General features: G+C 43.9%; 1 protein-coding gene across 2 annotated transcripts in view; it reads right to left on the reverse strand.

Annotated features, from left to right (window-relative positions):
- The window catches only part of dennd2b (DENN domain containing 2B), a 489,686-nt gene that overhangs the window by 237,937 nt on the left and 225,778 nt on the right, over nt 1-25,971 (reverse strand). For both annotated transcript variants that reach the window (XM_070899957.1, XM_070899956.1), the window contains exon 3: nt 14,204-15,442. In XM_070899957.1, coding sequence (XP_070756058.1) covers nt 14,204-15,442 — 1,239 coding nt within the window. The remainder of the gene's footprint in view (nt 1-14,203; nt 15,443-25,971) is intronic.

Raw genomic sequence — 25,971 nt, forward strand, 5'->3', positions numbered from 1 at the left:
GTTCTCTATCCACGTCAGTACATTACCCCCAACACCATGTGCTGTAATTTTGCACAACAATCTCTTGTGTGGGACCTTGTCAAAAGCCCTTTGAAAGTCCAAATACACCACATCCACTGGTTCTCCCTTGTCTACTCTATTAGTTACATCCTCAAAAAATTCTAGAAGATTTGTCAAGTATAATTTTCCCTTCATAAATCCTTGCTGACTTGGACCGATCCTGTCACTGCTTTCCAAATGCGCTGCTATTTCATCTTTAATAATTGATTCCAACATTTTCCCCACTACTGATGTCAGGCTAACCGGTCTATAATTACCCGTTTTCTCTCTCCCTCCTTTTTTAAAAAGTGGGTTTACATTAGCTACCCTTCAGTCCATAGTCGATAGACTGTTGGAAAATGATCACCAATGCATCCACAATTTCTAGGGCCATTTCCTCAAGTACTCTGGGATGCAGACTATTAGGCCTTCAACCCGATCAATTTCTCTAACACAATTTCCCACCTAATGCGGATTTCCTTCAGTTCCTCCTTCTCACTAGACCCTCGGTCCCTTAGTATTTCCGGAAGGTTACTTGTATCTTCCTTCGTGAAGACAGAACCAAAGTATTTGTTCAATTGGTCTGCCATTTCTTTGTTCCCCATTATAAATTCACCTCATTCTGACTGCAAGGGACCTACGTTTGTCTTCACTAATCTTTTTCTCTTCACGTATCTATAGAAGCTTTTGCAGTCAGTTTTTATGTTCCCAGCAAGCTTCCTCTATTTTCCCCCTCCTAATTAAACCCTTTGTCCTCCTCTGCTGAATTCTAAATTCCTCCCAGTCCTCAGGTTTGCTGCTTTTTCTGACCAATTTATATGCCTCTTCCTTGGATTTAACACTATCCTTAATTTCCCTCGTTAGCCACGGTTGAGCCACCTTCCCTGTTTTAGCTGGATTGGCTGGGAGTGTCCTGGAATTGAGAATTGATCTACTGGGCACTGCTGTGAGGAACCCATCGGAAAATGGGGCAGTAGTGCACCCTAAGCCCAGAGCTCTAGCACCCAGTTAACGTACTGCACTACCCTAAGCCCAGAACTCTAGCACCCAGTTAACGTACTGCACTACCCTTAGCCCAGAGCTCTAGCACCCAGTAAACGTACTGCACTACCCTAAGCCCAGAGCTCTAGCACCCAGTTAACGTACTGCACTACCCTAAGCCCAGAACTCTAGCACCCAGTTAATGTACTGCACTACCCTAAGCCCAGAGCTCTAGCACCCAGTTAACGTACTGCACTACCCTAAGCCCAGAACTCTAGCACCCAGTTAACGTACTGCACTACCCTAAGCCCAGAACTCTAGCACCCAGTTAACGTACTGCACTACCCTAAGCCCAGAACTCTAGCACCCAGTTTAACGTACTGCACTACCCTAAGCCCAGAACTCTAGCACCCAGTTAACGTACTGCACTACCCTAAGCCCAGAACTCTAGCACCCAGTTAACGTACTGCACTACCCTAAGCCCAGAACTCTAGCACCCAGTTAACGTACTGCACTACCCTAAGCCCAGAACTCTAGCACCCAGTTTAACGTACTGCACGATCCGCTACATCTCCCCGAACATCGTTCATGTTTATCCTTGGCTTTCAAAACTGTAAGTGGGAAATCACTTTTGTGTGTGAACCCCAACTCCGGTTCCTTGAGGAGTGTTTATACTTCCTTGAGATCCTGGTATACTTTTAATAATGAGGCAAGCATTATATAGTAGAAAATCCTGTCTGGTAATCGCTTTTAGCTGATAATTTATCTTATGCCTCCATAAGGTCTCACTCCAGCTTACAAAAGTGATGTGCTTTACACGGACCTAATTTTTAAGTTTAAAATATCAAACAAATATACTTTGCAAAAGATTCGTAAGCAGATAAGCAATTCATATTTTATAGTTCTATAGTAACAGTGGATAGTTTTCCACTTAACTCCTTAAATGAATAAAATAATACAAAGATTGCAACTCTAAAATCTAAACGAACTTTTTACAATTAAGCTTTAAACAATAGTGTTTCTTTCCCTTGAATTTCGTAGAATGCTAGTTAATGTACCACTGTAGAATGCTAGTTAATGTACCACTGTAGAATGCTAATTAATGTACCACTGTAGAATGCTAGTTAATCAACACTATTTCTTGAAGATTCAAATAGATTTTTTTCAGGAATTTCAAACTGGTTCTTTTCAAATTGAAGCCTCAAATTGACTTTTATGGGGTAAATTTTTGTCAGTATTGCCTGAGCAGTCATCTGAAGGAGTGGCTCACCCACTGTGATTTTCATTCCATTGATTTTAATACAGTTAAAATCAGGCATGTTTTGGAACGGGAGGCGATCTGCTCCTCCAGTGTTGGAGACAAAAATTTACCCCTGTGACTTTAAATAGAATAGAGTTACCAGCATTTGCTGGATTTTGAATATCCCATCACTCAGATTTACATAGAAACATAGAAAACATAGGAAATAGGTGCAGGAGTAGGCCATTCGGCCCTTCGAGCCTGCACCGCCATTCAATGAGTTCATGGCTGAACATGCAACTTCAGTACCCCATTCCTGCTTTCTCGCCATACCCCTTGATCCCCCTAGTAGTAAGGACTGCATCTAACTCCTTTTTGAATATATTTAGTGAATTGGCCTCAACAACTTGCTGTGGTAGAGAATTCCACAAGTTCACCACTCTCTGGGTGAAGAAGTTTCTCCTCCTCTCGGTCCTAAATGGCTTACCTCTTATCCTTAGACTGTGACCCCTGGTTCTGGACTTCCCCAACATTGGGAACATTCTTCCTGCATCTAACCTGTCTAAACCCGTCAGAATTTTAAACTTTTCTATGAGATCCCCTCTCAATCTTCTGAACTCCAGTGAATATAAGCCCAGTTTATCCAGTCTTTCTTGATATGTCAGTCCCGCCATCCCGGGAATCAGTCTGCACTCCCTCAATAGCAAGAATGTCCTTCCTCAAGTTAGGAGACCAAAACTGTACACAATACTCCAGGTGTGGCCTCACCAAGGCCCTGTACAACTGTAGCAACACCTCCCTGCCCCTGTACTCAAATCCCCTCGCTATGAAGGCCAACATGCCATTTGCTTTCTTAACCGCCTGCTGTACCTGCATGCCAACCTTCAATGACTGATGTACCATGACACCCAGGTCTCGTTGCACCTCCCCTTTTCCTAATCTGTCACCATTCAGATAATAGTCTGTCTCTCTGTTTTTACCACCAAAGTGGATAACCTCACATTTATCCACATTATACTTCATCTGCCATGCATTTGCCCACTCACCTAACCTGTCCAAGTCACTCTGCAGCCTCATAGCATCCTCCTCGCAGCTCACACTGCCACCCAACTTAGTGTCATCCGCAAATTTGGAGATACTACATTTAATCCCCTCGTCTAAATCATTAATGTACAATGTAAACAGCTGGGGCCCCAGCACAGAACCTTGCGGTACCCCACTAGTCACCGCCTGCCATTCTGAAAAGTACCCATTTACTCCTACTCTTTGCTTCCTGTCTGACAACCAGTTCTCAATCCACTTAAAAAGGAATTGTTAGTCATGTACAAATGGAAGCAATCACACATCATTGTTTAACTTTGAATTACTTCTCTCTCCCACCTGTAACCAATAAAATTTACAATATTAAATCGAAACAGGCTTGACACTGAGATCTGGACTTACGTTGTTTTTTAAAACAACCTATGCAGTGACTGGATTTAAAGGAACAGGCAGTAACTAAAGCTGGACAACAGTCATAATAACACACTTTTTACAGTAGTTATTAAGCTTAGCTAGCTCTTGAGTAGAAGAAAATAATAATTTGTGACTGCTGCACTGAACTATGATTAAATCAATATTATTAATACCTTACTTAAGGAAGGATATACTAGCTTTGGAGGGGGTACAGAGACGATTCACTAGGCTGATTCCGGAGATGAGGGGGTTACCTAATGATGATAGATTGAGTAGACTAGGTCTTTACTCGTTGGAGTTCAGAAGGATGAGGGGTGATCTTATAGAAACATTTAAAATAATGAAAGGGATAGACAAGATAGAGGCAGAGAGGTTGTTTCCACTGGTCGGGGAGACTAGAATTAGGGGGCACAGCCTCAAAATATGGGGGAAGCCCATTTAAAACCGAGTTGAGAAGGAATTTCTTCTCCCAGAGGGTTGTGAATCTGTGGAATTCTCTGCCCAAGGAAGCAGTTGAGGCTAGCTCATTGAATGTATTCAAGTCACAGATTTTTAACCAATAAGGGAATTAAGGGTTATGGGGAGCGGGCGGGTAAGTGGAGCTGAGTCCACGGCCAGATCAGCCATGATCTTGTTGAATGGCGGAGCAGGCTCGAGGGACTAGATGGCCTACTCCTGTTCCTAATTCTTATGTTCTTATGTTATGTAGTAGTTTCATTCTTTTTCTCACCATGTACAGAACCTGATTATTGCTCTTTGAAGGCTTGAGACAGAATCTCTGGTATAGAAATTTGGGTTGTTTGTGACTCACGTTAGCGCCCCCCAGGGCTAATGGGCTGGAAACGACATTTTGCCTGGGCGTGGTGCCGCTAACGACTCCCGTTAAATTCTGTGGGATGACCGCGTGCAGCGTCCCGTTATCGCCCCGGACCCTAAATTGGGTATGGCCCACTGAAGCTGCGCTGGGCGATGACAGCGACAGCTTCAGGGAACATGAATCGGACGCAGGCCACTCACGGGGCGATAGTTAAAGGGGAGGTGTCAGCCATTGGAAAATATCTGCTGATTTATCCAAGGACCCGTTGCTGCTTTGAACGCGGGGTTCATGCCTGTATTGAGATAATGTATAGCGCTCTCTAGCTAGCAGGTATCAATATAATGTATAGCGCCCTCCAGCTAGGAGGGATAGGGAGTTGTATTTGAGAGAGAGGGTCGGTGAAGGAACGCCATCTTAAGCTCCACATGGCTGTCTGAGATCTCCCAAATAAATAGTTAAGTTGAACTACATCTGAGCAATGTTCTGAAATGTGGACACTAGCCACTTCCTGATCGATGACATCTTGCCACAGATGTCAAATGTAAAGGTCTTCACTAAAGCAGACAGCAAGGAGGGTTTCCTGCAATGTGAACTAGACACAGAGTCCTCCTACCTCACGACCTTTCAGACTCCATGGGGATGATATTGATATAATAGAATGCCATTTGGCATCAGTCCTGTCCCGGAAATTTTCCAGCAGAAGCTAGACCAGAACCTTGAGGGTCTAGATGGAGTTTACAAGATTGTAGATGATATCTTGATCACTGAACGTGGTGAGACACTTAAAGAGGCCAAGCACGATCATGACACAAACTTACGCAAATTCATGCAGAGATGCAGAGAGTGAAACATCAAACTAAACTTCGATAAGCTCGAATACAAGAGCTCCCAAGTGAAATACATTGGACACATACTTTCCAGTGATGGACACAAAGCCAACCCAAGCAAAGTGATCGCAATCAACGAAATGCAGAAACCACAGGATGTCGCAGGTGTACAACAAGTTGTCGGCATGACAAAGTACCTTGCAAAATTCTTGCCAGATCTTTCAGACCTCAGTGAGCTTTTGCAACAGTTTACTCTTAAAACACGGTCTGAAGAACAAGACAAAGCGTTTGAAGCTATCAAACAACCCGTGACAGATTCTCCAGTGCTCAGGTACTTTGACTACAAATTTGCAGGTCAAGGAGATGCTTCGAGCAATGGTCTTGGGTTTGTCCTTCTGCAACAGGGACAACCAATTGCATACATGAACCGAGTGCTCACTCCAGCAGAAATGCAATATTCGCAATTCGAAAAGGAGCTGCTTGCTCAAGTCTTCGGAATGGAACGAAACCATCAATATGTATACGGTCGCAAGATCACACTATGACCAGACATTTGGTTGCTATACGACGCAAGCCGTTATCTGCAGCACCATGCGACTACATCATCTGCTCATTCGGCTCAACCAATATGACGTCGAAATAAAGTATCCACCAGAAATAAGAAATGTACCTAGCAGACACCCTCTCATGCTCATACCTCAAAAACATGGAGAGATCACCGCCAGAAATTGGAGTGGAATGCATCCACATGGTGGACTTTCTCCCACTCTCCAAACAAGGACTGACTACCACACAATGCGTAACTGCAAGTGACTCCACACTACAACTGGTCATACAACAAATCACAACCAGATGGCCAGAAACGACACATGAATGCCCGTCTGAAACACATACTTCAAAGTTCGTGACGAACTCACAACACAGGATGGCATAGTTTTCAAAGGCTATCACTGTGTCGTACGAAAATCCCTGAGATCTGACATTCGCCAGTGACTTCACGCTGCTCACACTGGTGTCGAGAACACTCTTCGACGTGCCAGAGAATCCTTTTACTGGTCAGAACTGAACAGTGACATAAAAGACTATGTTTTAAAGTGTGAAACATGCAACACTTGGAGAAAGAATCAATAAGACAAAGTTTTGTTGTTGTTTGTTAAACTTGTAGTTGTTTAATACATGTATTCATAAGAAGTTAACTACCCGTTCATATTGAAGCTAAATTTAATTAATTTTGGTTTCTTACGAAAGGAAAGGTGTAATGAGATAATGTATAGCGCCCTCTAGCTAGGAGGTATAGATATAATGTATAGCGCCCTCTAGCTCAGAGGTAGAGAGAGTTGTATAGAGAGGGAGAGGGTCAGTGAAGGAATGCCATCTTAAGCTCCAACTGGTCTCTCAAATAAATAGATTTAAGTTGAACTAAGAGTGTTCAAGAGTGTTCAAGAGACTATAAAATACGGGCTGTTGCCACGGCAGTCCCGCTCCCCGCTGGTCTAGGGAGGTCAATTTTTATACTGCAGAGTTTGCAGCTTGGGCCCTTCCCTTTAATTAAGGGAGCAGCCCCTCCTACGCAGCAGTGCTACGCGGCCCAGTGCGTAGCGCTGCAGCCCGTTCCCGAGGTGACCACCCTGCTAGCACCCCAGAAAGGAAGTGGAGCGCCTTATTTTGTGCTCCATCTCCTTTAGGGGGCAGTAAGCCAAAGTTAGCGAGCGGGACGGGACTTCCACGCCTGGTGCAAAATGTTCCGGCTTCCCAGATGTTAGCACCCCCACGGGGCACAACAGAATTTTCCCCCCCTGACTTGAATTAGGCAGGTTGCTAAATACCTTCAAAAATGAGCAGGACAATGCAGATTTAATTAGTTGTTCATTATTTTTTTTAAAGCTGCAATGAATTCATTTGAACAAGTCTGTAATTGAATTGAATTATTTATCCCCTCCCTTGGACACCAGTCTCAGACAAACTAATTACGTGACAATTATGTCAAGTTAGAACTTGGATATGAATTTTTGTGAAGCCTGTAATGGAGCCAACTAGATGGACTGTCTTCCTCCTGGCTCATATCTTTATGACTCTTTGCAAGAGATTAAAAAGCACATCTGATTAAAAAGTCAAAATGAATTTGACCAAATTTGAGGCAATGATAGTTTGGATGGCTGGAAGGATGCATTGTCTTTGTGTGCATATGATTATTGCTTCTTCAAAGCTTCCCCACCAAGATATCGGCGGCAGAAATTTGTTAATGCCCTGTTTGGGGGCGGTAACTGAGGCGAGGCAGGACTTCCTGTGCCCGGCATGAAAGACCCACCCAGGCCGCAAAATTGGGGTTACACCCCCGAGAGGAAGTGGAGTCTCAGGGCGGGACCGGAGTGGTAAGTGCGTGAGGTTTCCAATGTTATGTGGCTTGCTGTGTAGCAGTGAGCGAGCACAGGTCCCTCCCCTTCCATTAAAGGGGAGGGCACACTGCGAGCTCTGCAGTGGGGCGAGGGTTGCCTCCACTACGCCACCGGGGTGCAGGGTGCCATGCTGCTGCTTCGCGGCACGGACCCCGCAAAATCTTCAACAATAGGCCGGACCGGTTAGTCGACAATTTTTAAGAAATGGCGGCATGCACCTCCCCTTTATTTTTTGCTACATGAGTGGAGTGCGGCCCGGTTCACAGCCCACGAGGCTGGTGCCAACATCGCCAGCGCTGGCCTCACGGGCTACCCAATTTCCACTCCAGGGCGAAAATGGGTCACTGCGCACGGCGAAGACGTCATCATCGGCGCAGCGGCCTAGGGCACTACCAGGGCATGTGCCTCCGCCAACTCTCGCGGAATTTCATGGGAGGCGGTAGCAACCCCGTATCCCGGGCGAGAAATCGTTTGCGTCCCGTTCTAACGGGAGGCTCAAGCAATGAGAATTTCTCCCCCCAGTTATGTATGTCTGAGGACAGCAACAAAGTTAAATGGTGTTTTGGTTCTATTTGCAATAAAATAGTTACGTCTAAAAATATATATTTGCAAATCTTGTAGCATCTGCTGCCCGCCAGTCTATTGGACATTCAGGCCCTGAAAATAATCTTTGGCCATGGGTGCTTCTCTAGTGTAACAGCTGTGGGTGGTGCTAAAAAATATGGTGTGGCCCAGTTCAGCGAGGATCACACCCTGTAGAAAGGTGCTGGTAAATGCTGCTGGGGAGCCATGGGCAGATATTTCAAATGTGCTTTTCATACACATGTTTAGAATTTAGCTATAAATTATGAACAGCAGAAATAATTCCCTTTAATGCTTCTGACAGGAGCCAAGAATCTGTTAAAGGAAATTACACATTTAGTGTAAGTCCAATAAAGTATTTTTGTTATTGTGGTGACAAATAATTATATGAAGATGGATTGACCCTCAATTTCCTTGAGAAATCTACAGGTTCCTGCCATAATTCCAACTCTGGGAGTTCTCGGTCAGCCTAAAGGACAGACCCTCCACCTACTTTTGCAAAATCAATCATGTCAAGGGGGTAGAGTTAGGGGGAGGTTCTCTGACTCAGAGGGACCGAGAATAAAACTGAAGGTCAGTATATATTGAGAGATACCAGCTTCCAGAAGAAGGTTGTGGAGATAAGGAAATCATTTTTCTTTTTTATAAAAAAACGGTCTGAATCAGCCTCCTTACATTGCGTGCCAAGGAGAGAACTCCATGGGGTTTCCTGGAGACCGCGAATGAGCCTGGACACCCCATAGGCCCTCTGATGGAAGTCAGATGTTGTATTTTCTGGCAACAGGGGGCAAGCAGTCATCAGGAGTACACCTGTAGTAACACAGGAATCACAGGTACCACTGTCACATTCAAACATCCCCTCCCACTGATCCCGAAACCCCGGAATGTGTCAGCCCTGGAGAGGACTGGAGGATGCAACCCTAACATAAGAACATAAGAACATAAGAATTAGGAACAGGAGTAGGCCATCTAGCCCCTCGAGCCTGCTCCGCCATTCAATAAGATCATGGCTGATCTGGCCGTGGACTCAGCTCCACTTACCCGCCCGCTCCCCGTAACCCTTAATTCCCTTATTGGTCAAAAATCTATCTATCTGTGACTTGAATACATTCAATGAGCTAGCCTCAACTGCTTCCTTGGGCAGAGAATTCCACAGATTCACAACCCTCTGGGAGAAGAAATTCCTTCTCAACTCGGTTTTAAATTGGCTCCCCTGTATTTTGAGGCTGTGCCCCCTAGTTCTAGTCTTCCCGACCAGTGGAAACAACCTCTCTGCCTCTACCTTGTCTATCCCTTTTATTATTTTAAATGTTTTTATAAGATCACCCTCATCCTTCTGAACTCCAACGAGTAAAGACCCAGTCTACTCAATCTATCATCATAAGGTAACCCCCTCATCTCCGGAATCAGCCTAGTGAATCGTCTCCGTACCCCCTCCAAAGCTAGTATATCCTTCCTTAAGTAAGGTGACCAAAACTGCACGCAGTACTCCAGGTGCGGCCTCACCAATATCCTATACAGTTGCAGAAGGACCTCCCTGCTTTTGTACTCCATCCCTCTCGCAATGAAGGCCAACATTCCATTCGCCTTCCTGATTACCTGCTGCACCTGCAAACTAACTTTTTGGGATTCATGCACAAGGACCCCCAGGTCCCTCTGCACTGCAGCATGTTGTAATTTCTCCCCATTCAAATAATATTCCCTTTTACTGTTTTTTTTCCCAAGGTGGGTGACCTCACACTTTCTGACATTGTATTCCATCTGCCAAACCTTAGCCCATTCGCTTAACCTATCCAAATCTCGTTACAGCCTCTCTGTGTCTTCTACACAACCCGCTTTCCCACTAATCTTTGTGTCATCTGCAAATTTTGTTACACTACACTCTGTCCCCTCTTCCAGGTCATCTATGTATATTGTAAACAGTTGTGGTCCCAGCACCGATCCCTGTGGCACACCACTAACCACCGATCGCCAACCCGAAAGGACCCATTTATCCCGACTCTCTGCTTTCTGTTAGCCAGCCAATTCTCTATCCATGCTAATACATTTCCTCTGACTCTGCGTACCTTTATCTTCTGCAGTAACCTTTTGTGTGGCACCTTATCGAATGCCTTTTGAAAATCTAAATACACCACATCCATCGGTACACCTCTATCCACCATGCTCGTTATATCCTCAAAGAATTCCAGTAAATTAGTTAAACATGATTTCCCCTTCTTGAATCCATGCTGCGTCTGCTTGATTGCACTATTCCTATCTAGGTGTCCCACTATTTCTTCCTTAATGATAGTTTCAAGCATTTTCCTCACTACAGATGTTAAACTAACCGGCCTATAGTTACCTGCCTTTTGTCTGTCCCCTTTTTTAAACAGAGGCGTTACATTAGCTGCTTTCCAATCCGCTGGTACCTCCCCAGAGTTCAGAGAATTTTGGTAGATTATAACGAATGCATCTGCTATAACTTCCGCCATCTCTTTTAATACCCTGGGATGCATTTCATCAGGACCAGGGGACTTGTCTACCTTGAGTCCCATTAGCCTGTCCAGCACTACCCCCCTAGTGATAATGATTGTCTCAAGGTCCTCCCTTCCCACATTTCTGTGACCAGCAATTTTTGGCATGGTTTTTGTGTCTTCCACTGTGAAGACCGAAGCAAAATAATTGTTTAAGGTCTCAGCCATTTCCACATTTCCCATTATTAAATCCCTCTTCTCATCTTCTAAGGGACCAACATTTACTTTAGTTACTCTTTTCCGTTTTATATATCTGTAAAAGGTTTTACTATCTGTTTTTATGTTTTGCGCAAGTTTACCTTCGTAATCTATCTTTCCTTACTTTATTGCTTTCTTAGTCATTCTAACATAACTGCTGCGATCGTGGCCAGATGACTTTTGGGGCCACTGTATTTAGATATGTGGTCAGCCACAAGGCTGGCTTCCAACAAGATTGTTTCCAAAAAGAATCAGAGCGGTGAGAAAATATGAAGGGCGCCAAAATTCCAACAAAGAGCCTCAGAGTTACTGGAGCGACAAGGAATTGCACCTGTCTGATCAGGATTTATGAATGGTGGATTGCATGTATATATTCACAAAGGACTCTGTCATATGCTTAGGGGAGGAAGAAAAGCAGAAATTTAGAAATAACAGCATACATTTATATCGTATATTTAATGTCAAAAAATGTCCTAATGTCTTTCACGGAGGTGTGATCAAACCAAAATGGACACCAAGCCAAAAATGAAGATATTTGGGTAATTAAAGGCTTAGTAAAAGAAATATGTTTCAAGGAGTGTCTTAAAGAAGGAAAGATAGGTGAAGAGGCAAACAGTAACTTTGGTAAAAAGGTAAGGATTACATTTTGTGAGTTTCCACTATTGGTAGAGTTACTTTTCTGCAAGACAGATATACTGGTAAATGGATGGAAAATAATGGGCTGTGTGGCAGTTATTTCCAGATACACACGGCTGGAAGGTGAAGCTCTCTGCTGGCAATGCAGACATGAATAATCGGCTCTGAGATGTTGATAAAAATGACATGGTCAACATAATGACACAGAGTGACCTGCCCAAGAGCTGGTCACACATCGAAAACCATGCCGCAAGCTGGGAGATTTGTATGAAGAATCTCTCTGTAATTGATGTCACCTGAGCAGCTCACAGTGAAGGAGAGAGTTTCTGCTCGAAGGGCATCATGTCAGTGATAAACCTAAAGATTTTTTAAAAGCAATTTGCGGTGAGTCGAACATTTACTTCAATCGAACGGCAGAGTATTTTCCATCCCCTTTAAGGAAACTAAACTACACACAAACTTAACTGTATCATGGACGTTTCTTGGAAGTATAGTTATATAGCAGAAGCTCAAAGTACAATTTGTCAGGGGAGGGGAGAATATTACAAATTCGAACCCAATTCTGAATGACAAACTAAGGCCGTACAAATTTAGGATGATTATAAATATCAAATGAAAAAGCGCACCAGGAAAATTCTAGTGCTAAACTTCAGTTCAGCAGCCAAAACAACACAATTAAAATGAAATAAAACCACACCAGGCAGAAAGCACAGCAGGCAGAAAGCAACTTTGTGTTAACAGTAAATGTAATTAAAACCAAGCCCGATGCAGTCTCAATGCTTTTGTACATCTCAGCAGTTCTCTTAGTACTTGAGTCATTCTGAGAAGGCTGTGCTAGTGAGTGTAATAACAGTTTCATTGTATTGGGTTGAAACTATTCCAAAGGGTGTTGAGAACTGTGTTATCATCATCACTGAGGAGGAAGTATCAGCACAGGCCAAATAACACTTTCCTTAATTGGCACTAGCCAGGTGTGTTCTTAAGGGCTTGCGAAATTGGGACTGAAAGCGCTTTCAAAATTGTCATGATCTCAAATCAGGACCAAAAGTATTATAATTTGGACAGAAGTGCACATTGAATGTATCATGGGTTCTATTAAATGTTGCATTCTCTTGTGGTGCAAAGGTGTAAGGATCGGGTCTGCATTGCGGAGAGGTATTCAATAATCCTAATACAGGTTGAATCTCCCTTATTTGTAACCCTCGGGACCTGGCCTGTGATCACGTTAAATTGGATGGTACAGGTACTGAGCAAGGGGATATCAGGGCTGGCTGGGCTTGGGGCTGGGAGTGTGGCAGAGAGATCATGGGGGTGGGGGGGGTGTGGGGATCGCGGGGTCAGGCCAGCGATTGCGGGAGTCGGCATCGAGGAAGGACATCAATTTGTTCAATCTGTTCATGTCGGAGTTCTGTGCATACGCGGTGGACGGGAATGGTTCTGGATGAGGGGTGGTTCTGGATAAGGGAGTTCTGGATAAGGGAGGTTCAATCTGTACCAGCAATATCAATGGCATTCAATATTTTTTGATGCACTGCACAATTAACCTGTGAGGGACACTGATGCCAAAACTCTGTAATGTTCTGACTAGTGAGTTGAGTGATTGCGAGGGTATAAGGGTAGGATTCCCTTTCAAAAGATTTGAGTTAATCCTCAGTGTTAGGACTGAGTGATTTTCCAGTTTTGCAACCAAAGAGGATATGTCCATTTTAAAGTTCAAGCATTGTACTGGGTTATTTGTTCCTTTCTGCAAAGATGTATGTCTGGTGCATGAGCAGCAAATTAAAATAAAGTCATAAATATTGATTCTATAGCTCAAAATTGTACACTGTGCTGCCAATTATAGTCGATTTATGTTTACTCTTGGCATATAAAAATTGTTTCTAGGAGGATGGCCGTATCAATACAAGAATCAGAGATGAAATTTAGCCCTTTATTTATTTCTTTTTTTCCAATTTTGCTCTCTTTTTCCCTTCCTTACTCAAGGTGTTGAGTCCTGTTGGGCTAAGGTGTGTTGGATGCCTGCAGACCTACAATATTTTGTCCACGGAGAGATTCTTCATATGTGACTAGTAGTGGCCATTAAGCTATGGTATCATAATTGAACCTGATCTGTCCACACCTGTACACATATAGTCTTCTGATAGTGATCAGAAGTAAGAATCCTGACTGGTTTCTTCTAATCCTTAGGCTGGAGACACTAAGGCTAATTTTAGTGCCCCAACGATGACTCAGCACAGATTACAAATCATACCTGGGGCCTTCCTAGGCTGTCTGGTTCAGTATCACACTATATGGTGTATTTACACGCTGATGCAATCCTACCTCTTTATTTTCATTCAATGTCTTATTTTTCCAGAGTGCCTGTACGTTACTTTAAAGCTGTATTATACATGATAGGTCCTAGTGTAATTCACTGTGTAATTCACTGTAAACAACTTCACTTTTACTATATTTTACTGGCAGATGGTTATAACGTTTATACATAACACATAAGTATTATAGAAAAATTGCCAGTTTACCTGTTATGGATTTTCCTGTGAAGGTTTGAATCTTTTTTCTGCCTGCGGGTGACGGGAGGTGCAGGTGTTGATGGGAGAGGAGGGGGAGAAGTAAGAGTAGACGATGGAGGTAGACTGTTGCTAGGAGTACTCCTATGGTTTTTATCTGCTTCGTACTCAAAGGTGCGTTTTGGTTTTGGCAAAGGATTCACCACGATGCTGGGCGGACTCTCACCTGATGGTTCAGGCTGGTGGCACGAGCTGTCACAATTCTGACTAAACTGCCACTGTAATGTCGTTTTCTCAATCACAGGGTCAGACTCTGGCTCTGTTACCACAGAGCTAACGCTCCCTCTCTTCATTGTACTCCCAGTCTCCTTAACATCCTCTGACACACTTAGTGTGAAAGATTTTTTCCTTAGTCTTTCCCTCCCATAGCAGCTGCTGGGTAACTGGGGAAGGTCCTTATTGGGGCTCTCCTTGAGAGCTTGCTCAATTTTCTGAATCCTGCTTAACACAGCAGATGTCTGTTTCCTCACATGTTCTTTGCTGCAAGTATTGGACGACTGGTTCTTACCAAACAATCTTTCATGTCTGGCAAATGACTCTTTATCAGATGCTTCATCTTCAGTCTCAGGGTATGAGCACTCTGAAAATGACCGACTCATTCTTTTAAATGCTGTCAGATCGAAGGTCTTCTCGCTGCATGGTGAAGGCAGCATACTGGGGCACCCCTCACTACTCGCCCTATCTCCGACTTTTCTCTTTTCCAGCATCAGATTCCGTCTGGGGGACATTTCCTTTCTGCATTCCCATTCTGAAATCTTCTGCCTAATGTCAACGGTCTGAGAGCGGATGCTGGCCCTGCTGAGGGAAAGGTTCCGGAGGGTAGCAGCAGTTCCCAAAGTCAGCGTACTCGGGTTAAGTTGGTGGGTGCCTATCCCTTCACCTGGGCCTTCTTGGCATTCTTCCTGTGGTTGTTTCTGGACTCTGCTTCCTTCAACTGTGGTGCCTGGCAGGTCTTTGTCTAAGCATCCAATACTCACAGTTTTCAGTAAAGGACTTTGTGAGTCAATACTGCATGAATGTAGAAAACTGCTTCTTGGTGTTGCTCCTCCTGACCCACAATCCCTCAGACTCAGTCTAGGAGTTGAAACCTGAGTATACCTATTAAACCTATAGGAGTCTTCACTGTCACTTAATGGGTATGTTGGACTTCTCACTGGCAATAAAAGAGTGTTTGGGGACACTGAATGACGCCTGTAAAGAAAGAAAATGTCATTAAAAATGTGAGAGACAGAAAAATTGCACACCATAGTGTATGTCAGGTTTATTAGTCATTGTTTAGTTTATGCCTCCTGCTAATAACTTTTGCTCTTATATAACACCCCTCATGTGCAGGAAATCATCTCAGGGCAATAAAAAATAAAGAGATCTGGTGGATAGCAAAGATAAGTAAATGGGAAGGGAATAGAGAAGCTAGGCTGGGGAATCACAGGCACAGTCAAAAGATTTTGGGGAGGTTTTTGAAAGTAGGGAGTGAGTTAGCAAGGTGGAGTGATCTGCGTGCAGAAATCCACATGTCGTACGTGTAATGGCTGAATATGTGTCCACTGATGTTGGAGTTAAGTAAGGGAAGGCCAAAATGTGTGGTGGTAGAGGAGCAACAGGTATACATGGGGATGTAAGGCAACAGACCACTAAGGTAAGATGAGGAAAGCATGAAGAGATTTTGAAATCAACACACTGCTATTATATAAAGATAAGGCATATTACATTAGTTAAAGAGTCTCTATGCAGCATCTCCAATGGGTGATCTCTCCTTTTCAAAAGCAACACAAACACAAACACATAAAAGATACAGCCCATTTTGGACAATTGGTGTGGCACAAAATCTGCAGAATCAGCCATCCAAGCAGCTACTCTGGTTAAAATATTGAACTCTCCAGGTGCGGCCGTTCCAAATGGAACAGAATTTGAAGGCTTGATCTTATTTTTCCCACGAGTTAGCCAGAATCCTGCCCATGAGTCAATTATTTAATTGGCTTGAGAATTGGCAATAAGAGGGAAATAAATTCCTCTTGTACTTATGGTTAACGTACGGCAGATATTCATCTGTGCTGCCTGAAGGAAAATTGGGCAGGTTGAATTATGGATGTGCGACTCTCCCCACCCAGTTTCCGTGCTTTCTCCAAGCAATATTTTACACTCAGTGTTTGAGAAACTAAATCACAATTCCATTTTCAACATGTCGAAGTTGGTTGCTATAGAAATTATTTTATTAGTGATGTGCTCGCGGTGGCCGTCATGACAATTAATTCAGTTACTCAGCTTGCTTCAAAACAATATTCAACAAATATGCAAATTAAGCTCATACTAATATATCATCTGGCAAACTCAGTTTACAAGTAATCAAAGCACAATGCTTCCACATTTCTGTAACCTGTCAGTGAGCCACTGTTAAATTAAATTACTGTAACCATACAATAAGCTTAATTATCTTTTTTTATTTGTTTCTGACCAATTTTAGTCATTGACATAAATAACTTAAGTTTACAATATTATTTAGCATGTAAATGTTGTAAGTAGATAAGTTTTCCAATCTGCAGTTCTTACCTTTCAATTTTTCAATATTCTGCATATAATTTGTTACTTACAGGTGAAGAACACAAAATGTTTCTGACCCAAATGCACAAGGCCCTCATTGAGGAAAATAAATGAAGGTAGCACAGAGTCCTGGGTATCTGTCTGCCAGGAATGTCACGTGCAACGTGGAGGGAAGTGACACTTGTACTAAGTGCCAACTCTCTCACCCCAGAACTGTAGACCAATGCCGTAAGAAGTTCAATAATCTCATCAGAGCAGGAAAAGTAACACCAGACACCGTTCCTTTTCTTCATTACTCATCCTGGACACCAACACCCTCTTAAAGCAACATGTAAAACTAATCCTTCGCAATGCACTCTGTCTAAGTGGAGGCTCGAACTTGGTATCTTGCACTATGGCTACACAGCTCCCTAACAGCAAACACTTACAACCTTGGAACCCCTTCCTCCACTTTAACGGGGTGATATTCCTACATCTCTTACTTCAGCACTCCTAAACCACTTGGCACACACTACTTAACTGCTAGTTTTCCATAATTTACTCCATTTTCTTGCAGGAGAAAATGGTTCACAATGCCCAAGAGAAGCAGGCCATCAGCGGATGCATCCCTGTCTTTAAACCCCTCACATGTTGGGCCCAAGTTTCGAGCCGCACCGAGAACGGCGCAGTCCCGACCTGGACGCCCATTTTTCGCGCCACAAAGTGCGCCTAAAAAAAACCCTCCAGATTCTCCACCTCCCTGCAGGTCCTCTGGCCCTCGGTGCAGCCAGCACGAGCTGTAGGGGGCGGAGCCAGGTCCCTGCGCTGAAAACAGTGCCGGGACCTCTGCACATGCGCGCTACAGTGGGCGCGCATGTTCAGTAGCTCCAGGCACCCAAAACTGTGTGGGAGGGGCCCAAAGCACGCAGCCCCTAGCCCTGGCTGAATGGCCTCACTGGGGCTGCGTGAATAAGGCTCCTCCCACGGCCAGCTCCTGCTTCCTCCTGACCCGACCCGACTCGACTCCCGCTTCCCGCCCCCGGACTGGACCCGGCCCGACTCCCGCTTCCCCCCCCCACCCCCCCCACGGACTGGATCCGACCTGACCTCCCTCCCCCCAACGTGACCTCCCTCTCCCTCCCTCTCCCCTCCCACCACGCCCCGACCCGACCCAACGCCACCTACCTGTAAATCTGGTGCTGGGGACGGGCCCTGCTCGAAGTCTCGGGCCCGGCCCGTTCAGCCTCCCTCCCCCTTCTCTTTTCCTTCCCCCCCCCCATCTCTCCCCCCCCATCTCCATTCTCCCCCTTCTCCCCTTTATCCCCTTCTCCCCCCTCCCCCTTCTCCCCCTCCCCCTTCTCCCCCATCCCTCCCTCTGCTCCCCCCCTCTCTCCCTCTACCCCCCTCCTCCCCCTCCCCTCGCTGTCAGAAACACAGACACTGACAGACAGAGAATGAGAGACACACAGACAGACAGAGAGATAGAGACACTGACAGAGACACACTGGGGGGGGGGGGGGGCATCCCAGCACGCTGTTGGAGGCCTCCCGGTGCTGCAGTCGGTAAGTAGAAAATGTTTTATTTATTGATTTTAAAAAAAAATTATTTCTTATTTATTTTTTTTGATTGATTTATTGGATGATTTATTGATGTATTTATCATTTATTATTGATGATGGCTCTTTATTTGTAAAACTGAAGTGTTTAATGTTTGTAAACTTCCCTTTAAACCCCCCCCCCCCATTCCCTACGCCTGATTTGTAACCTACGCCTGATTTTCTAAAGTGTAGACAAGGTTTTTTCGAGCGTACAAAAATCTTCACTTACTCCATTCTAAGTTAGTTTGGAGTAAGTTTTCACTGACGAAACTTTGAAAACAGGACTAAGTGGCCGGACACGCCCCCTTTTGAAAAAAAAATTCTGTTCCAAAGTGAAACTGTTCTAACTGACTAGAACTGGAGCAAACTAAATGGCGAGAATTCCGATTTCTAAGATACTCCGTTCTACACCAGTTGCTCCTAAAAATCAGGAGCAAATCATGTGGAAACTTGGGGCCATTATGAGGAGAAGGTGATTCACCTCACGGGGAAGCACTCACTCTTGCGGTGGGAGATGGCGAGCTTGGCGGGATATTGCCGACACTAGGTTTGTGACTAAACACTTACTCTATCACCCTGGCATCCATCACACAACCACAACCTTTCACCTCGTTCTCCGTCTCCTTAATCCTAAGAGGGTGATGCTCACCCATTCTCGACACAATGGCAGAACAATCGCAAAAATCACGATTAAACTCTCCAGACTCAGGCTCAGAAACTCCCTGTATTAGCTGATCCTGCCAGCTGCTATGCCTCATATGCAGGGCCAGATTAACCCACAGGCTAGTATGGCTGCAGCTCTCAACTTTAGGCCCTAATTTTTATATGATTAACCCTAACTCTTTGTCACAAGGTTGGTTAAACAATATCATCTATAACTTAATAATTATATCTTCAGAGGTGCAAACATTGTGTCCTTTTGGCTCAAAGTGTGTATAAAATTCCGTGACAATTTTGAAACATGTATAAATAGACAAAAAAAATTCACCCGGAGAGTTATGTATGCTGTTCATAGGATAAATGTATAAATAATATCAGGTTTGATAATTGTGAATGCTTATGAAAGGATGAAGAATTTTCATTTATCTTTTGAAAGTGGAAATATAGATGTCAAAGTCAAATGTCAAAAGTATTTAGTAGAGTATGTATTTCCTCATAGGTACCCCTAGATATCCCTCATAGATACCCCTAGATATCCCTCATTGATACCCCTAGAAGGGCCACTGTGCGGTAGAATTCTAAAAGGACAAAGAGTGTTAAAAAACAAGCCTGAAGGCTTTGTGTCTTAATGCAATGAGTATCCGCAATAAGGTGGATGAATTAACTGTGCAAATAGATGTTAACAAATATGATGTGATTGGGATTACGGAGACGTGGCTCCAGGATGATCAGGGCTTGGAACTCAACATCCAGGGGTATTCAACATTCAGGAAGGATAGAATAAAAGGAAAAGGAGGTGGGGTAGCATTGCTGGTTAAAGAGGAGATTAATGCAATAGTTAGGAAAGACATTAGCTTGGATGATGTGGAATCTATATGGGTAGAGCTGCAGAACACCAAAGGGCAAAAAACGTTAGTGGGAGTTGTGTACAGACCTCCAAACAGTAGTAGTGATGTTGGGGAGGGCATCAAACAGGAAATTAGGGGTGCATGCAATAAAGGTGCAGCAGTTATAATGGGTGACTTTAATATGCACATAGATTGGGCTAGCCAAACTGGAAGCAATACGGTGGAGGAGGATTTCCTGGAGTGCAGAAGGGATGGTTTTCCAGACCAATATGTTGAGGAACCAACTAGGGGGGAGGCCATCTTAGACTGGGTGTTGTGTAATGAGAGAGGACTAATTAGCAATCTCATTGTGCGAGGCCCCTTGGGGAAGAGTGACCATAATATGGTGGAATTCTGCATTAGGATGGAGAATGAAACAGTTAATTCAGAGACCATGGTCCAGAACTTAAAGAAGGGTAACTTTGAAGGTATGAGGCGTGAATTGGCTAGGATAGATTGGCGAATGATACTTAAGGGGTTGACTGTGGATGGGCAATGGCAGACATTTAGAGACCGCATGGATGAATTACAACAATTGTACATTCCTGTCTGGCGTAAAAATAAAAAAGGGAAGGTGGCTCAACCGTGGCTATCAAGGGAAATCAGGGATAGTATTAAAGCCAAGGAAGTGGCATACAAATTGGCCAGAAATAGCAGCGAACCTGGGGACTGGGAGAAATTTAGAACTCAGCAGAGGAGGACAAAGGGTTTGATTAGGGCAGGGAAAATGGAGTACGAGAAGAAGCTTGCAGGGAACATTAAGGCGGATTGCAAAAGTTTCTATAGGTGTGTAAAGAGAAAAAGGTTAGTAAAGACAAACGTAGGTCCCCTGCAGTCAGAATCAGGGGAAGTCATAACGGGGAACAAAGAAATGGCAGACCAATTGAACAAGTACTTTGGTTCAGTATTCACTAAGGAGGACACCAACAACCTTCCGGATATAAAAGGGGTCAGAGGGTCTAGTAGGGAGGAGGAACTGAGGGAAATCTTTATTAGTCGAGAAATTGTGTTGGGGAAATTGATGGGATTGAAGGCCGATAAATCCCCAGGGCCTGATGGACTACATCCCAGAGTACTTAAGGAGGTGGCCTTGGAAATAGCGGATGCATTGACAGTCATTTTCCAACATTCCATAGACTCTGGATCAGTTCCTATCGAGTGGAGGGTAGCCAATGTAACCCCACTTTTTAAAAAAGGAGGGAGAGAGAAAACAGGGAATTATAGACCGGTCAGCCTGACCTCAGTAGTGGGTAAAATGATGGAATCAATTATTAAGGATGTCATAGCAGCGCATTTGGAAAATGGTGACATGATAGGTCCAAGTCAGCATGGATTTGTGAAGGGGAAATCATGTTTGACAAATCTTCTGGAATTTTTTGAGGATGTTTCCAGTAAAGTGAACAAACGAGAACCAGTTGATGTGGTATATTTGGACTTTCAGAAGGCTTTCGACAAGGTCCCACACAAGAGATTCATGTGCAAAGTTAAAGCACATGGGATTGGGGGTAGTGTGCTGACATGGATTGAGAACTGGTTGTCAGACAGGAAGCAAAGAGTAGGAGTAAATGGGTACTTTTCAGAATGGCAGGCAGTGACTAGTGGGGTACCGCAAGGTTCTGTGCTGGGGCCCCAGCTGTTTACATTGTACATTAATGATTTAGACGAGGGGATTAAATGTAGTATCTGCAAATTTGCGGATGACACTAAGTTGGGTGGCAGTGTGAGCTGCGAGGAGGATGCTATGAGGCTGCAGAGTGACTTGGATAGGTTAGGTGAGTGGGCAAATGCATGGCAGATGAAGTATAATGTGGATAAATGTGAGGTTATCCACTTTGGTGGTAAAAACAGAGAGACAGACTATTATCTGAATGGTGACAGATTAGGAAAAGGGAAGGTGCAACGAGACCTGGGTGTAATGGTACATCAGTCATTGAAGGTTGGCATGCAGGTACAGCAGGCGGTTAAGAAAGCAAATGGCATGTTGGCCTTCATAGCGAGGGGATTTGAGTACAGGGGCAGGGAGGTGTTGCTACAGTTGTACAGGGCCTTGGTGAGGCCACACCTGGAGTATTGTGTACAATTTTGGTCTCCTAACTTGAGGAAGGACATTCTTGCTATTGAGGGAGTGCAGCGAAGATTCACCAGACTGATTCCCGGGACGGTGGGACTGACCTATCAAGAAAGACAGGATCAACTGGGCTTGTATTCACTGGAGTTCAGAAGAATGAGAGGGGACCTCATAGAAACGTTTAAAATCCTGATGGGTTTAGACGGGTTAGATGCAGGAAGAATGTTCCCAATGTTGGGGAAGTCCAGAACCAGGGGTCACAGTCTAAGGATAAGGGGTAAGCCATTTAGGACCGAGATGAGGAGAGACTTCTTCACCCAGAGAGTGGTGAACCTGTGGAATTCTCTGCCACAGAAAGTGGTTGGGGCCAATTCACTAAATATATTCAAAAGGGAGTTAGATGAAGGCCTTACTACTCGGGGGATCAAGGGGTATGGCGAGAAAGCAGGAAGGGGGTACTGAAGTTTCATGTTCAGCCATGAACTCATTGAATGGCGGTGCAGGCTAGAAGGGTGAATGGCCTGCTCCTGCACCTATTTTCTATGTTTCTATGTTTCTATATCCCTCATAGATACTCCTAGTTATCCCTCATAGGTACCCCTAGATATCCCTCATAGATACCCCTAGATATCCCTCATAGGTACATAAGAACATAAGAATTAGGAACAGGAGTAGGCCATCTAGCCCCTCGAGCATGCTCCGCCATTCAACAAGATCATGGCTGATCTGGTCGTGGACTCAGCTCCACTTACCCGCCCGCTCCCCGTAACCCTTAATTCCCTTATTGGTTAAAAATCTATCTATCTGTGACTTGAATACATTCAATGAGCTAGCCTCAACTGCTTCCTTGGGCAGAGAATTCCACAGATTCACAACCCTCTGGGAGAAGAAATTCCTTCTCAACTCGGTTTTAAATTGGCTCCCCCGTATTTTGAGGTTGTGCCCCCTAGTTCTCGTCTCCCCGACCAGTGGAAACAACCTCTCTGCCTCTATCTTGTCTATCCCTTTCATTATTTTAATTGTTTCTATAAGATCACCCCTCATCCTTCTGAACTCCAACGAGTAAAGACCCCGTCTACTCAATCTATCATCATAAGGTAACCCCCTCATCTCTGGAATCAGCCTCATGAATCGTCTCTGTACCCCCTCCAAAGCGAGTATATCCTTCCTTAAGTAAGGTGACCAAAACTGCACGCAGTATTCCAGGTGCGGCCTCACCAATACCCTGTACAGTTGCAGCAGGACCTCCCTGCTTTTGTACTCCATCCCTCTCGCAATGAAGGCCAGCATTGCATTCGCCTTCCTGATTATCTGCTGCACCTGCAAACTAACTTTTTGGGATTCATGCACAAGGACCCCCAGGTCCCTCTGCACCGCAGCATGTTGTAATTTCTCCCCATTCAAATAATATTCCCTTTTACTGTTTTTTTTCCCCAAGGTGGATGACTTCACACTTTCCGACATTGTATTCCATCTGCCAAACCTTAGCCCATTCGCTTAACCTATCTAAATCTCTTTGCAGCCTCTCTGTGTCCTCTACACAACCCACTTTCCCACTAATCTTTGTGTCATCTGCAAATTTTGTTACACTACACTCTGTCCCCTCTTCCAGGTCATCTATGTATATTATGGTCCCAGCACCGATCCCTGTGGCACACCACCAACCACCGATTTCGAACCCGAAAAGGACCCATTTATCCCGACTCTCTGCTTTCTGTTCGCCAGCCAATTCTCTATCCATGCTAATACATTTCCTCTGACTCCACGTACCTCTATCTTCTGCAGTAACCTTTTGTGTGGCACCTTATCGAATGCCTTTTGGAAATCTAAATACACCACATCCATCGGTACACCTCTATCCACCATGCTTGTTATATCCTCAAAGAATTCCAGTAAATTAGTTAAACATGATTTCCCCTTCATGAATCCATGCTGCATCTGCTTGATTGCACTATTCCTATCTAGATGTCCCGCTATTTCTTCCTTAATGATAGTTTCAAGCATTTTCCCCACTACAGATGTTAAACTAACTGGCCTATAGTTACCTGCCTTTTGTCTGTCCCCTTTTTTAAACAGAGGCGTTACATTAGCTGCTTTCCAATCCGCTGGTATCTCCCCAGAGTCCAGAGAATTTTGGTAGATTAGAACGAATGCATCTGCTATAACTTCCGCCATCTCTTTTAATACCCTGGGATGCATTTCATTAGGACCAGGGGACTTGTCTACCTTGAGTCCCATTAGCCTGTCCAGCACTACCCCCCTAGTGATAGTGATTGTCTCAAGGTCCACCCTTCCCACATTCCTGTGACCAGCAATTTTTGGCATGGTTTTTGTGTCTTCCGCTGTGAAGACCGAAGCAAAATAATTGTTTAAGGTCTCAGCCATTTCCACATTTCCCATTATTAAATCCCCCTTCTCATCTTCTAAGGGACCAACATTTACTTTAGTACCCCTAGATAGCCCTCATAGATACCCTTAGATAGCCTTCATAGATACCCCTAGATATCCTACTGGAAACTACTAAGGCTAAACAGGAATATTCCAAATTAAGTCTGAAAAATTATATTGCATTTGTTTTTTGAGGGGCGAGCAGCTTCAATAAGCCCTTGTGACCCTTAGCTGCTCTCTTCTTCCTATATTCTTATGTTATTCTGACCTGTGTTCTCAAGTCAAGTAGTTTCTGAGTCAAGATAGTCATCTCAATACTGTTTTCTTTGAGGTAAACTGAAGCACTGAAATACTTTCTGTCTTTCTAAATTTTAAATTTTGCAGTAAGGATTAACTTTGCCATCCCCTCGTTTTATCAACTTGTCAGTATTTGTCCTCATAACGTCATCAGAATGACAACACATTATTTACTGTTAGGTTATTCATATCTATGTGCCAAACAAACCCTTTTTAATAGTTTTTTTATATGTCATTATATTTTATAGTTTATTATTGTCGATATGTATGTAAGATTTACACTCATTTTTATAATTGGCTCAAATGGTTCAGCTGTTTCTGAAATTGTTTTTCAGACGATGGGCCTTGTGTAATAAACATTCAACATGTCTTTGTTTGAAGAGACGTATTCAGAGAATTTTTTGATTGATATCGCAGTTAAAGCAAGGAAGAAACATTCTCTGTTTGAATTGCATGCTGTTTTTTAATGTATATAGCTCAGATTTTTGTTATTTGTAAATTTGGAAAAATATATAATTGTATTTGGTTGATGATTTTATGAATTGTGTGCAATATATAGTTCATATATAGGCCCTCCCCTCCTATTAGCCTTATGCACTTCACAGCCTTAATCCAGTACTGCTCAAATATCTCAATCTAAGTGACTCAGAGTACATTAGGAGTGTAAAACCAGGAAACTTGCAGTTGCTGTACGACTGGCCCTCATTCCCGCATATTGAGATCCGTTGGGACTCTGGGGCAGATCATGCAAAGATACAGAAAGCATGAGGGAACTTAGGAAGAGTTTTACTGGTGGAAATTGGGTAGAAGCATTTTCTGCCCACTATTCGTCTCTGAAGAACATTCCTGCGTTGTTTGCGAACCGCTAACCTGCTGAAACCATAAGAAAATTCACCCCAGAATAATTAGCTTATATTTTCAGGCATAAAGTGGGCATAACCAATTAGAAAAAGGGGTTGCTGGTCCAGAATGTGGCTTCTCCATACATTTAGTCCATCGTGTGTGTTTCCAATTCTGGTTTTCAGAGGCATAGGAAGCACGTGCCAAAACAGACGGGAGCTTGATTTTACTACGCTGAAGTCCTGATGCAGATGCGTATGCTATAGTCCGGTGTTCCTGTGTGTACAGCGCTGATTCACATTTCTTCCACTGAAAGTTGGCTTCGAAGACTACTTGGCACAGAGGTGTGTATGAAGGTTGACTTCACAGGCCTACCTGAAGATTTGTCGGCACATTTTCGAACCATTTCTGAAATTTTATTTGTGTCTTTGTTTCTTTTTTCAGCAGTTTTATTTAGATAGCTAGG

Source organism: Pristiophorus japonicus, chromosome 14 (genome assembly GCF_044704955.1).
Source record: "Pristiophorus japonicus isolate sPriJap1 chromosome 14, sPriJap1.hap1, whole genome shotgun sequence".
Taxonomy (NCBI): domain Eukaryota; kingdom Metazoa; phylum Chordata; class Chondrichthyes; family Pristiophoridae; genus Pristiophorus; species Pristiophorus japonicus.